Source organism: Condylura cristata, unplaced genomic scaffold (genome assembly GCF_000260355.1).
Source record: "Condylura cristata isolate star-nosed mole 26May11 unplaced genomic scaffold, ConCri1.0 scaffold00018, whole genome shotgun sequence".
Lineage (NCBI taxonomy): Eukaryota > Metazoa > Chordata > Mammalia > Eulipotyphla > Talpidae > Condylura > Condylura cristata.
The window spans coordinates 10,756,652-10,769,467 of record NW_004567119.1 but is presented as its reverse complement, the minus strand read 5'-3'; the positions used below and the strand labels follow the sequence as shown (position 1 = coordinate 10,769,467).

The 12,816-nt window shown below is 40.7% G+C and overlaps 1 protein-coding gene across 2 annotated transcripts in view; it reads left to right on the top strand.

The window, feature by feature from the left end:
* SH3D19 (SH3 domain containing 19) overlaps positions 1–10,000 on the top strand; it is a 78,736-nt gene extending 68,736 nt beyond the window's left edge. The window contains exons 16-20 of one of the 2 annotated variants that reach the window (XM_004685202.2): positions 1,049–1,251; positions 1,705–1,757; positions 3,405–3,591; positions 4,842–4,939; positions 8,150–10,000. In XM_004685202.2, the coding sequence (XP_004685259.1) occupies positions 1,049–1,251; positions 1,705–1,757; positions 3,405–3,591; positions 4,842–4,939; positions 8,150–8,266 (658 nt within the window). In that variant the 3' untranslated portion in view covers positions 8,267–10,000. Of the gene's footprint in view, positions 1–1,048; positions 1,252–1,704; positions 1,758–3,404; positions 3,592–4,841; positions 4,940–8,149 lie in introns of those variants that run through there. The other variant, XM_012726967.1, reaches the window with a different exon arrangement.
* Positions 10,001–12,816: the final 2,816 nt, after the last annotated feature.

Genomic DNA, 12,816 nt, shown 5'->3' with positions numbered 1-12,816 from the left:
AAATGCACGGGACTATGGTGGTGGCACAGGGGTGATTTGGTGATGGGAAACCCGTGGGGATTACAATTGAGATGAAAAAAAAATGTGCAAAATGATGTAAAAATAAACTTTTTAATAAAAAAAAATAGTTGACTCTTGTAGGAAAATGAATGCTATAAAAACTGTTAGATGTGTTGTTTTGTTTTGTTTTTTTAAGAGGGTCTAGAAGAAAGTAAGGAAGAATTAAGTCGGGGAGACCTTCCTTTAATATCTGAAGACCTTTCCATGAATTTATATACACTTTTATGGATCATTGTAACTCCTTTGTGATTTAAAACACTGCCACAATGCAACTTTATATTCTAGTTAAATGAGCAAATTAATAGAATTCACTACCTGCTGAAGACTGTAAACCTGTCTTTGAATAGGTCAGACATAAGGAGATGATGCTCCCTGAGGATGTTAGAAAATAAATGCAAAGGTTATTCACAAATAACAAAACTTACGAAGCCACAGTGGTCGAATTCTATCTCAGGTTCAAGTTTTCTATGTTTAAGGAGTGTTTACTGTTCAGCAGGTTGGATTTAAAGTGGGCTTTCATAGCTGCTGATCCATTGAGCTGACTTAAATCAGAATTTGATGGGAACCAGTACCAGCCTTTTCTCTACAAGTAATTGCTTCTTCTTAGCCTACTGCTATTGAAACTTCCTTTCCATAAGGCCTAAGGCCTCAAATCAAAGGTCTGGTATTAAATCATGACTTCTAAAGGCACAGTTTTATCTCTACTTTTATCTTATTTTCAGTAAAAATTGCAGATCATTTAAGGACTGTTCTGGCACTCATCAGTGAAGCCTTTTTAAGGGAGATACAAAAATCATTTTTAAAATAACAGGGGTATTTATAAAATCACTTGTAAGATGATAGACCAACTTTTTGTTTTCTTCAAATGGATCGGTTTTGAAGGCATTTCCCTAACATATAAAATTTATTGATTAGAACATCGACTGTGGACTTTATGCTTTTTCGGTACTGTCCAGTTTAACCCACAAATGTCACTTTCTTTGTTCAGAGGCTCAAGATGTATTGCTCGATTTGAATACATTGGAGACCAGAAAGATGAGTTAAGTTTTTCAGAGGGTGAAATTATTATTCTCAAGGAGTATGTGAATGAAGAATGGGCCAGAGGAGAACTTCGAGACAGGACTGGGATTTTCCCCCTTAACTTTGTGGAACTTGTTGAAGAACCACCCACCTCTGATGTAGATGTTTTAAGTGAGTATAGAGAATTTTTCTTTCTTTTTTTTTTTTTTATATCTTGTACTGATTCAAATAAACAGAACACTAGGATAATATTTAAGCTACATAGTAATCAACATTATCAACGCTAAGAAAAATGACTTTAAAATGGTAATATTGGTGGGGTAGTTGTTATTGTGATAATTTCTCAAAGAGCTGATAGTGGTGTTGGAGTAATTAGCAATTGCTTCATATCAGAAGTGGCAGGCAGACACCAGACTTCTAAGCACTTTAAGGCTATAACTAATGCCTCAGCTTATTTGCAGTAGAGGAAACAAGACCAGAGACGGTAGTGTGCAAAGTTCATAGCTCCTAGTATTTGAGGAGACAAGTCTAGAATCTCACACTTTTTCACTTTCCTTCTGTGGTTTTCTCCAGTTCTATGTAGTTTTTGTACCTGATGTCTTGACTTTTTTTCCCCTAATGTAGGCACACAGGTAGCCCTGAAGACCAAAAAGGAAGATTCTGGCACAAATTCTCAGGTAGGCTACTTTCATAAATAACTACAGTGAAAGCCTAGTTTTAACTCTGGAAAGAGTATTAAACTCTTAATTATGGAGAGAAATGGTAGGAAATCATTTTTCTATTCATATTGCAGAAGTTAAAAATAAATATAATTAGATGGCCAACATCTTTGTGTAGTATATACAGCTCATGCAAATGGGGAAATAGGCAAACCCTGATAGAAAATGAGGAAAGACGCATGACTGCATAGTAAAGGAGACAGGTGTTTAAAAGAGAAAGTGTAGATATCATCATCATCATCATTTCTCACCTTAAGAAAAGGGAAAAAATGAGAATATATTTAGTCATAAAGATAGTCAACAGTGCTGTTGTTATAATAGGACAAAAGTAGAAACAACTCAAATGTGACCATTATCATGAGAATGTTCTGAGGTCATGAAAAACTAGATTTTTAAAATAAGTGTTATAGGAAATTGAATATATAGTGTCAAAAGACTAGAAGGCTGTGTATTTAAGTTATCATCCAGTTGCCTCAAAGTGATGCGGTTGTAAAGGGGTGGAGTTTTTTCTTACTCCTTCATTTCCGAACTTGCCAAATATATAGGAACACTTGTACTGTTTTTATAATGGGTAAGAGATAAAACTGAATTAAAAATGTGACACGTGTATCATGATTTCAGAAGCATTTCGGCTGAATGGAATATGGGTGGCTGCCTTGTTTGTGTGGCAGGTTTTAGAAAAGTGGTCTCTTATCTCTCCTCCCCGCCCACTGAAAGACAGTGACTTCGGTTCTCCAAAAGGAAATGTTTCCATGGTTGCCTGTACTACTCGGGCGTGAGGAATACCATTCTTTAGGAGTGGTGATTCAAGCAGAGGTGCAAGCGGACTGAGATTAGGGCCTTTTGTTTGCTGGGTGTTTTGTTTTTGATTTTTTGAGCCACCAGTTGTTGACAACTTAAGATGCGCGAGGCACTGGATTTCTACAAGTGTTGTGCAGAACATTGTGAAGCTGAGACCCATAGAAGAAGTGGCCCAGTGTCCCCCAGCTTGGAAGTGGCAGGGCTGGAGCTAAAACCCAGGCCTGTGTGTCTCCAAGTCTTGAAAAAGATTTTGCTGAAGCATTGTTACCCGTTCAAAGCAGAAAAGCCACAAATATGATCACATCAAGTTAGAGTTCTAGGTTAAGGAAAAAGGTATCAGGAACCTTTTTTTTTTTTTTTTTTTAAGATTTATTTATTTGTGCATTTTGTGCATACAGAACTGGGGTACAGGCCGGAGGTGCAGGGACGGTGAGAGGATTCACCAGACAGAGTGGGGAGCAGGACAGGCAGATGGACGAAGCCCACTGCTGAGGGGAGCAGTGGGGAGACAGGAGGGATCTGCTGGGTCCTGGGGGTCCCCTTGGGGTGGGGATCAAACTCTGCTGAAGTGGCATTAGCTTCTTAGTGCTATGCTTTAACCCACTGTACCACCACGGAGGGCCTGGTATCGGGACTTTTTATTTCTGAAAGTTGATAGCAAGAAAGTGTTAGGTAATTTAAAGAGGCCTCAGGCTTTGAAATCATATGACTCCTTAATACACTCTTCCTACCACGGTATAGCTTTATAGAAATTACTTTCAAATAAAATCTCATATTTCTTACCAAACCTCTGTTTTGGACCAGGCTAGCTGTCTGTCCAGAGAATGGTGTGAAGCTCTTCACAGTTTTACGGCAGAGACCAGTGATGACTTATCCTTCAAGAGAGGTGACCGGATCCTCATCCTCGAGCGTCTGGACTGCGACTGGTACAAGGGTAAACTGCGCGACAGGGTGGGCATCTTCCCGGCAGTCTTTGTGCGACTCTGCCCAGGTATGTCAGCTACATGAAATGAATGACTCCTCTTCTCCAAGGGCAGTACCACACCTTTGATACCTAACAGACCCTCTAAGGAAAAGTCAGTTCCAACAGGGCCACTATCTGTGTGGATTTTCTCCTGGTATTCCAGTTTCTACCCATACCCCAAAGCAGTGCACATGAGGTCTCATTGGCATGCCTGGGCGGTCCCAGTCAGATGGAAGGGCGTCCTGTCCCGGTGGGGTCCCACCTTGCATGCTGTGCTGCTGAGAAGGGCTTCAACCACCCAAAACTTGAACTGGAATAAGCAGGCTAGAGGATGAATGAATGAACAATCCGCAATTGTTGGTTACTTGGAGGTGTTGGGTCTTTATTTAGAAGTTGCATGATTTTTTTAAAAAGATTTATTTTTATTTATGCATACAAGAACTGGAGGGTACGCCAGAAATGCGGGAGCTGGAGGGTGGTGAGAGGATTCACTAGAGACAGGTTGGGGACCAGGACAGGCAGATTGAAATACGCTGCTGAAGTATACTTTGTCGATCTGCCTGTTCTGCTCCCCACTCTGGTGAATCCTCTCCCCACCCCAGCACCTCTGACCTGTACCCCATTTCTGTATATATAAATAAATAAAATCTTAAAAAAAGAAAAGAAAGAAAGAAAGTACACTGCTGAGGGGAGCAGTGGGCGAATCAGGAGAGGCCTGCTGCACCATGTGGGTCAGCTCCCTGTGTGGGAATCGAACTCATGTTGCAGTGGTGCATATGGCTTGATAGCACTGAGACTAACTCCTGTACCACCAGGGAAGCCCTGGTTGGTGACAAGAAATAGGCCATAAGAAATTTTCTTTATGCCCCAATTTTTTGTTGCTGTACATCATTTCACAACTTGCTGTGGCCGAGAACCTAGTAGTATTGTGTGAGGACTTCTTAATTATTCCTCTTCCCTCTGGCCAGGCCACTTTAAGTTGTTACCTATGACATATGAAAGAGTTGGTTGATGTAGTTGTGCAAAGCTTCTTTCATGTATTTTGTTGTAGTTATGGGGGGAGAAGATTAAAATACTATCACTTAACAGTGACTAATTTTGTCCATTATTTTGTAGGTTTTTTTTTTTTTTTCTGCTAGGAGACTATCCATCATTTTGCATGTTATATAATTGAAAAATATTCTCTCGGGAATGACAGGGGAGTTCTTACAATGTTTGACTTGGGTTTAGTCCAATGTTTTTTTTCTAATATATTTGAATTTCTGTTGTCTTTACAGCTGAGGCAAAAAGTATGCCTGCTTTATCACTGAAAGGGAGGAAAGCCAAAGCCCTATATGATTTCCGTGGAGAGAATGAAGATGAGCTTTCCTTCAAGGTCAGCACGTGTAGCTCTTTGTAACTGCAATGTTTGAAATGTCTTTTCTGGAAGGTAGAACATTTGGGTGGAACATAGATCATTAGCTAAGAATAAACAGATCTCAGGCCCTAATTCCAAAAGAAGGCAACAAAGTGAATAAGGTAAACATAAATTATAAGGTGTTTAGGTCCTTAAACCTCATTGGCTTGATAGCCCCACGATTTCTGAACTAATTCCTTATCCCTGGGCCTGTTAGCATCAGATCTCAGCAATAGTGCAACTTCGCTGGTCGCGGGCAGCCCGCAAGTATCATGTCGTTACATGAGTGGGAAAATGAGAAGGTCCCTACTAGTGGCCACACTGCCACTGCAGCACTCGTGACACTGGCTCTTGTCCCCAGCAACACTGACTAGATCTTCTGGAAATGGTTCCAAAAGATTCAGCTGCTTTGCAAAGGGATTGTTAGAGGCCTACCGTTTATTATTAATCTTACTATACTGAGAAGTGCCTCTTAGTTTTATTTTTCAAGTGAAAGCAGAGTATGTCCATGACCCTGTTTTCTCAGGCCATCGTTTGATCATGCTAAAGGAAATACCTCAGGGTAGCACCTGGCCAAGGAGGGTGGGTTTCTCGGTCATTGCTCTCAGAAGAGCTAGTGTCTGATGGAGGTGAACTCTCCATCAGAACCTTGTGGAAAGGTCCAGCCATAGGAGGGAAGCCATAGGAAGCACTGAAGAAGCATCAACACATGGTAGGGCAAGATGAGACTAAAACAGTGACTGCCCAAACAGTGTTTTCACCTGTGTAGATAGAGCAAATGAAAACAAGGTGATGGAGTATGTCAGGCTTGTGGAGAGTCATAGCAATATGTCAGGAGAGGCTCGCTGACTTTCTGTTCTGTGATGTAGTTTACCATCTGAGCATTTCCGCTCCCTTTTTCATGCTAAAACATCATGTCTCTGAAAAAATTCTAGTGTTAGGCAAAATTATAATTTGATCATATTTGTCAGGGTCTAAATTTTTTTTTTGTGTGTGTGTTCTTTTTCTTCTCTCTTTAGTGAGATAACATTGGTTTATAGCATTGTGTATGACCTGGGGGGATAGGCTCAACCTCCTCAGATACATGTTACCACGTTGCCTGTATCAAATTTTTATTTAAGTAAAATTTTTGAAAAGTTAAAATTAAATCTGTTTGATCCTTAAAATCTGACAAATGCTTTTCAGTTTTGAGAGTTTAGTAGTTCAGAATTCACTTTTTATCTTGTCATAAAGTATTACTGCAAGTGAAAACTCTGGATTCAAACTTTTAGGATATAATTTCTACCTTCATTTAAGTTAGGTCAATAGAAATAACAGAATTCACAGTGTCCTCCAAAAATAGGTTAGTTCCATTTTATAAATAACTGGCTACAAAGAGATTCCTAGAGTTTTCTAGTTAATAAGTTCTCTCCTTCTTTCAGTACTGTTGATAATGAATCTTTTATTAAATAGTCACAGAATAATAGTAAATAAAACATTTTTTATTTGAGAAAATGAACTTGTGATGTACAGATGAACCAAGCTAAGAAAATAGTTTTACTTAAACAGTATATTATAATTTAGAAACCTCAGGGAACTTATTTATAATAGAAAATTTGAGTAGCCAGAGTTTTTAGAGATTTTGGCAGAGTAAATTAATGACATTAAGGCTGATAGTTAGCCTTTTCTTTCTCTTTTCCACAAAGAAGAGTTTTTAACCAAGTCTTGTTTACCAGAGGCAATGTGTTAGGGCCACAAAGAAATTCATTTGGCTGATAAAGATGTCTAAAAGTAGTCAAAGTAATGACCTTGGACCATTGTGGAAATTAAAATTCTCATTCCAAGAAATGGTTACAAAACCATGAAGAACAGGGCCCTTCCTGGTGGCGCAGCAGGTTAAATCACTGCACTATGAAGCTTACGCCACTTCCGCGTGAGTTCAATTCCCGCCTGCCCCGGAGGTGATCCACATGGCGAGGCAGACCTCTCCTGACCCGCCCGCTGCTCCCCTCAGCAGTGTACTTCGTCGATCTGCCTGTTCTGCTCCCCACTCTGTCTCTGGTGAATCCTCTCACTCTCCGCATCTCTGGTCTGTACCCCAGAGATGAGTAAATAAATAAATATATGAGTAAATAAATAAATCTTTAAAAAAAAAAAAACCATGAAGAACAAAATACACTCAGGAGATAACTTCAGAAATTATGTCTTTATTTGGTGAAGAATCACAACTCACACATGAGTAATACACAGCCTTCAACTTACCTGAGTGGCTCTGTCAGTGTTCTGAGTCAGGTGAAGCTCTTTAATACAAAAGGAATACAAAGTTTATTTTGAGGCCGTGGAATAATGGAATAAACCAAATGGTAGAAGAGAAAACTGTTTTTTGGAAAAATGGATGTAGAGTACAGAAGATCCGCAAAGCCTAGTGGTTAGCAACCTAGGGCTGAATCATTCTTGACTTAAATCCTAAATCTAAAGCTCAGAGATTTTAAGGAATTTGTGCATGTCTCTTCGCCATGCACAAGTTCCTTAAAATCTCTGAGCTTTAGTTTCCAAAAGAAATCTACTAAAAAGTCTTTTTCTAAAATAGTTATCAGTAATACTTACCTCTAGGGCCATGGTGTTTATAAGCATTAGTTCCTCTGGAACCAAGGATCCAATAAACACCCACTCTTTCCCTTCCAGCTCTCTGTTAAATGCCCTGTAAGTGGGGCCTTTCCTAACTGCCCTTAGGAGGTGGCAACCCCATTCTTCTACTTTCTGTTCTCCTCTGTGCTTATTTATTTGTCTTCCTGCTCTAGAATGAGCTCTCACTCGTGGCTGTACCTATAGTGCCCAGAAAAGTGTTGGATCCACAGTGGCACTTAACAAATAATTTGTATTAAAAAATATGTGCGTGTGTCTGTATGTATGTGTGTGGGGTGTGGGGGGGGGGTGATGGTGATGTTATTCGGGAAGAATTTCAGATTAGGAATGGTGAGTTTTGGAGGCACGAGAGACAAGCAGGAAAATAAAAACACAGTAAGGCTGACAATGGTAAAGGAATAGACTTTCTGAAAAAGAAGCCCACGAGCAAATACAATTGTTAGATATAGATTGTCCCTCTGAGCAAATCAAGATAAAAGAGTTATATAAAGCAAAGCTGACACCCACCTGGGGTGGTCTGCTCACCGTGCTTGTCCTGACTGTTTCCAATTCCCTTTCTCGCAGGTTGGAGATGTAATCACAGAGCTGGAATCTGTAGATAATGACTGGATGAGCGGAGAACTGATGGGAAAGTCGGGAATATTTCCCAAAAATTATGTTCAGGTTTTACAAGGCAACTAAAGGTGAAGCTTGACTGTGTTCCTTGGCGCAAGAACTCACTTGAACTTTCACTTTGACTATCAGATTTGTTTTTGCACTATTTTTTTAAACCGAAAGAAATACCTACGCTGTACATGGTACACACGCAGAAAGCATCCAGGTGTTGCAGGCGGCTTTCACGCACGGCGGAAGCGTGACCGTGGAAGCCCACGAGTCAGTGTCCTGCCCAGGGAAACGCCCCGCGAGTCTGGAGGGCAGGTGCACCAGGAGCTAGGGAGGCTCGCGAGCTAAGTGGTGCTGCACGTCTGTGTTCGTCAGCACAAATAAATTACCCCTGATTCTTCTGTTTCTGCTCTAGTTTAAAAAGAGGACGTTTGCTATTCTACCTGCTGCAACGATCAGGATGTCGTTTGCTAATCTAAATTTCAGTTTTGATACTCAGATTAATTCTAACGGCTTGAACGCATTATCCTGTTACCAGGGCAGGCAGAGCCTTGCTTCAGGAGGGCGTGGTGCGCCGCCCAGGTGGAAGCTGTGGGCACGGGGTGAATTCGCGCAAACTGCTCCCCGAGTCAGTGTTTCCCCAAGAATTGGAATGGGGTTGAAATGGGATGTATCTTAATCAAAAGAGCCAAAATCATCCTGAAATATCTTGCTAATACAACTAACTCTTCCACATGCCTGCTGTACTTACCCCCCCCCATGTATACTTTATGTTAACAGGGTTATTATAAAGTACATTTTCTGAATATGCAATCACTCTTTGGACAATTACTGGTACCCGAAGAAATTAATTTTCTTTGCATTACCCCAGTAATATATAAAAGCTGTGTCTTGTAGTAGTGGCGCATTAGAAATCACATGCATCTCAAATTACGGAGCTACTGTTGAGGTAGAAAACTTGCGCGGAACCCCTGTGGCGGGGCTCTTCCCAGCGCGAGCACAGGGCAGGCTGACGTAAGAGGACTGAAGGCTGATGGTTTCTGGGGTTTATTCCTCTTCGCTCAGCCCACCCTCGCATAATTATTCCAGTAAATAAAAATCCACTTTCCTACTTTCTACTGTCGAGCATTCCAGGCTTGAGACAAATAGTGGTTCTTGACGTGACTCAATCAATTACACTTTATGGGCGACAGCCAAGTCGGTTGAAGACAATCTTCCACACAGATCGATGGCATAGATTTTCACTGGCGAGGTAAACCGCGTTCCCAGCAATGCCCACAACTTCTGTCTTTGAGAAAAGTTTTAGAAGCTTTTGTTACTATTTTCCATTGTCCAGAAGTCTTAGGCAGCCAGCAGCCAAGCCTGAGGTGAGGACGGCGCTCACAGGGACCTGCCGGGAAAGCAGCGTCACGGCGTCTTCCCTGATGCTCATCTCCCTGTCACATGGTTACACTCGATTTTGCAGTACAGGAACCGTTTCTTCCACGTTTTGAGTAAAGAAGACAAAATAAAGCAAGTTCTCAGTAAATGCTACCCGAGTGATTTCATGAAAAATGGATGACTTGAAGCGTTTTTTCAACCAAATTCCCATTTGCGGCGAGCTGTACTACAGAGGGCAGAGATGTCGGCAATAGGACGTGAGGTGTATACTTCTTTGTGTGATTTTAACATCTTAGATTGAAGATTGATTAGCTTTATTGGAGGAAAAGATCCCATTAAAATTTGACCTGTCAGCAGAATGACAAGTGCAATAGTTGTAAATCTACTTGACACTATAATAAATTGAATTGAACTTTTAAGTCCTTTTACCAGACTGGGTTTTTTGAGAATAGAGATTTTCCATCTGTAGTCCTTTGCAACAGATACACACACAGTAGAGACTGGCTGCTCCTCTGGCTGGCTGGATGAGTGGGTGGGTGGAAGGGCAGACAGATGGTAGATAACTCACAGGTAGCAATACTACCTTAGACTCACCAGGATCAATGTCTTGCTTCTTTAATTTGTAGACAAAAATGTATATTGAAACAATTCATCCTTTTCATGCCACTGCACTAGATTTTTGACTGCCCTTTTACTTCCTGTTCAACTGTTCAACACTGTAGCAGCAGCTTGGTGTGAGTTCTCATTGGCACTTTCTCATTCTGTGTATTGATTGAACATAATTTTTAAACTCTGAATTTCATAGGGAGGGAAAGTGATGTATCCTTTCTCCTTTCAGGAATTTTAGGTGAAAACCTGAAATTTTTATTCTAAGCCTCCTCAAATTAGAATATAAATCCTTTTTCTTTGTTGGGTTAAAACTAGAGAAGTAGTCGGGGCCCTCCCTGGTGGCTCAGCGGGTTAAAGTGTAGCCCTAAGAAGCTAAAGTTTGATCCCCGCTCCAGTGGTGACCCACATGGTGCAGCAGACATCACCTGACCCGCCGCTGCTCCCCTCAGCAGTGGACTTCGTCCATCTGCCTGTCCTGCTCCCCACTCTTCTCTGGTGAATCCTCTCACCGCACCTGTGCCTTTGGCCTGCACCCCAGTTCTGTATGAATAAATAAATTTTTAAAAAATTAGAGAAGTCATTTAATACATTAGCCATATCCTTTTTGACCCTAAAACCAGCAGAATGCTTTAAAAGGGAATCCTTGTTTGTGGTTGGAGAAATGATGTAATAATCTCTCTCATTATGCTCATGGAAATACAGGGTGTGAAGATAGTCTGAAACATTTATACATTTATAATGAATAACAGTAATGATAATCATAATAAATACCAAAATCTGTTAGAACTGGCATTTAGAAAAAAATCATTTTGTTATACATCAGTACTCTTTTAACAGTTATTATTTAGTTTTTGTTCATTTTATTTAACTTACATATACCTATCTAGAGAAAAAAACGATGTAGAAGGACTAATTATAAGGGGGTGTGTTCATTTTGGTATAATCATAATGGTCTATTCCTTCTAATTAATGTCAGATGCATGTGGACCATATGATTCATAATTAAATGCCACTTTGAATGCCACTGAATGAACTCTTTTTAACTGAATTTTTTTCAGAAGCATTAGGAAATTATTTTCTAACCTATACCTTTTTACTTCGCTGTGATTATAGAGGGAAAATACAAAGCCTAACTCAGAACGACAGCACCATCTAAGGGCCGCTCTCCTAATTGCATGCTTGTCCTGTTAAAGCTCGGAAGAGGGTCTGCAGGCCAGAACTCAACTTGGAGAGGTTAAATGATTTGTCAAAAGTCATGCAGGTATGGCGGAACCTTAAGCAAACCTAGTTCTACTGATTCCCAATCCATTTGTTTCTAAATTTATTGTGCTAAAGTGATAGATTTTTCTTTAGGAGCTTAACAAGTGGAATTGAAGATTTATGACCCCGTAAAAACTGTATCTACTCAGATATAATACTTATGGTTAGAGTTGCAGAGAACAACTCAAGTTAAAGTCTTGAGTTTATCTCTTTCAATAATAAAAAGAAATTCCTGCTCAACTTCTCAGTTTTATGTAGACAACTTATATTAATGTTACATAGAAACTCAATACATGAAATGACCTATTTTCCTGCTTAATAGGAACGTTCATATGTTTGGAGCATCAGATCTTAAAAAGGTGTGTCTGTAGGACTGTGCTCTTGATGCCAGCGAGCAATCCTAAACCTAGGTTTAAGGAGACAGTGTCATCTTCTCTTTAAGCATATGAAACGTCAGAGCTATTAAATAAACGTGTAATGTTAGGAAAGAACATAATTCATTCTTTTATATAGAGCAGTTATTGAGGAAGATAAATATGGGGAAGAGTATCTTTGCTGGCCAGGGACATCTGCTTAGGGTATAGGGAGGTCTAGGTACCCACCACAGTGAGGGGTTGGGGCACCGGTGAAGAACACCATATCCTAGTACACTAAGACACTTTCTTCTAAGGCTGCCTGCCCAGTGGGACAGTTGCCTCTCTGCAGATTTGTCAGACCGTCCCTCTAATGGTGATGGACACCTCTCTGTCATACTCTACCGATGGCATTGACACAGGGAAGGACCACTCTTTATTTAAAGCATGAGGGTAATAGTGAGGCCATAGAAACTTGAGTGTCTCATCAGGGAAATGGAGAGTCAGGATTATGCTCTTAAATTGGGTTGCTGAACTGAGTCTCACACAGTTTCCCATGAAGCCTGCAACCAGATCAGAGGTAGCATTAATACTGACCGTGACTTCTGGGCTGTCAAACATTATGGTCAGAGCTGCTGGGACTCCTGATGGCGATGCCCAGGCTTCCAAGAACCATCCATACACCCAAAGCACTAAACACTCAGGCTGCTGGAAACCCTTATCGGGAGGGGACAGAAGGATATTTATGTTTGGTTCCAGTCTTAAATAGGTGTGAAGGGCTGAGCTGATGGACAGCATACCCTCGACTGGGACCAGCAGTAAGATGCAGCAAGTTCGTGGCTTAATTGGCTAGATGCGCATCTTAAAAAACTGGAGTATATTTTGCATGAAATGCGTAAGTGGTAAATATATACTTCTGTGAGTTCTGACAGTTACATACACACGTACTGTCATCAGTGGATAGTATACAACCTTCCATCACCCTAACGTCCATCTGCCTGTCCTGCTCCCCACTCTTCTCTGATG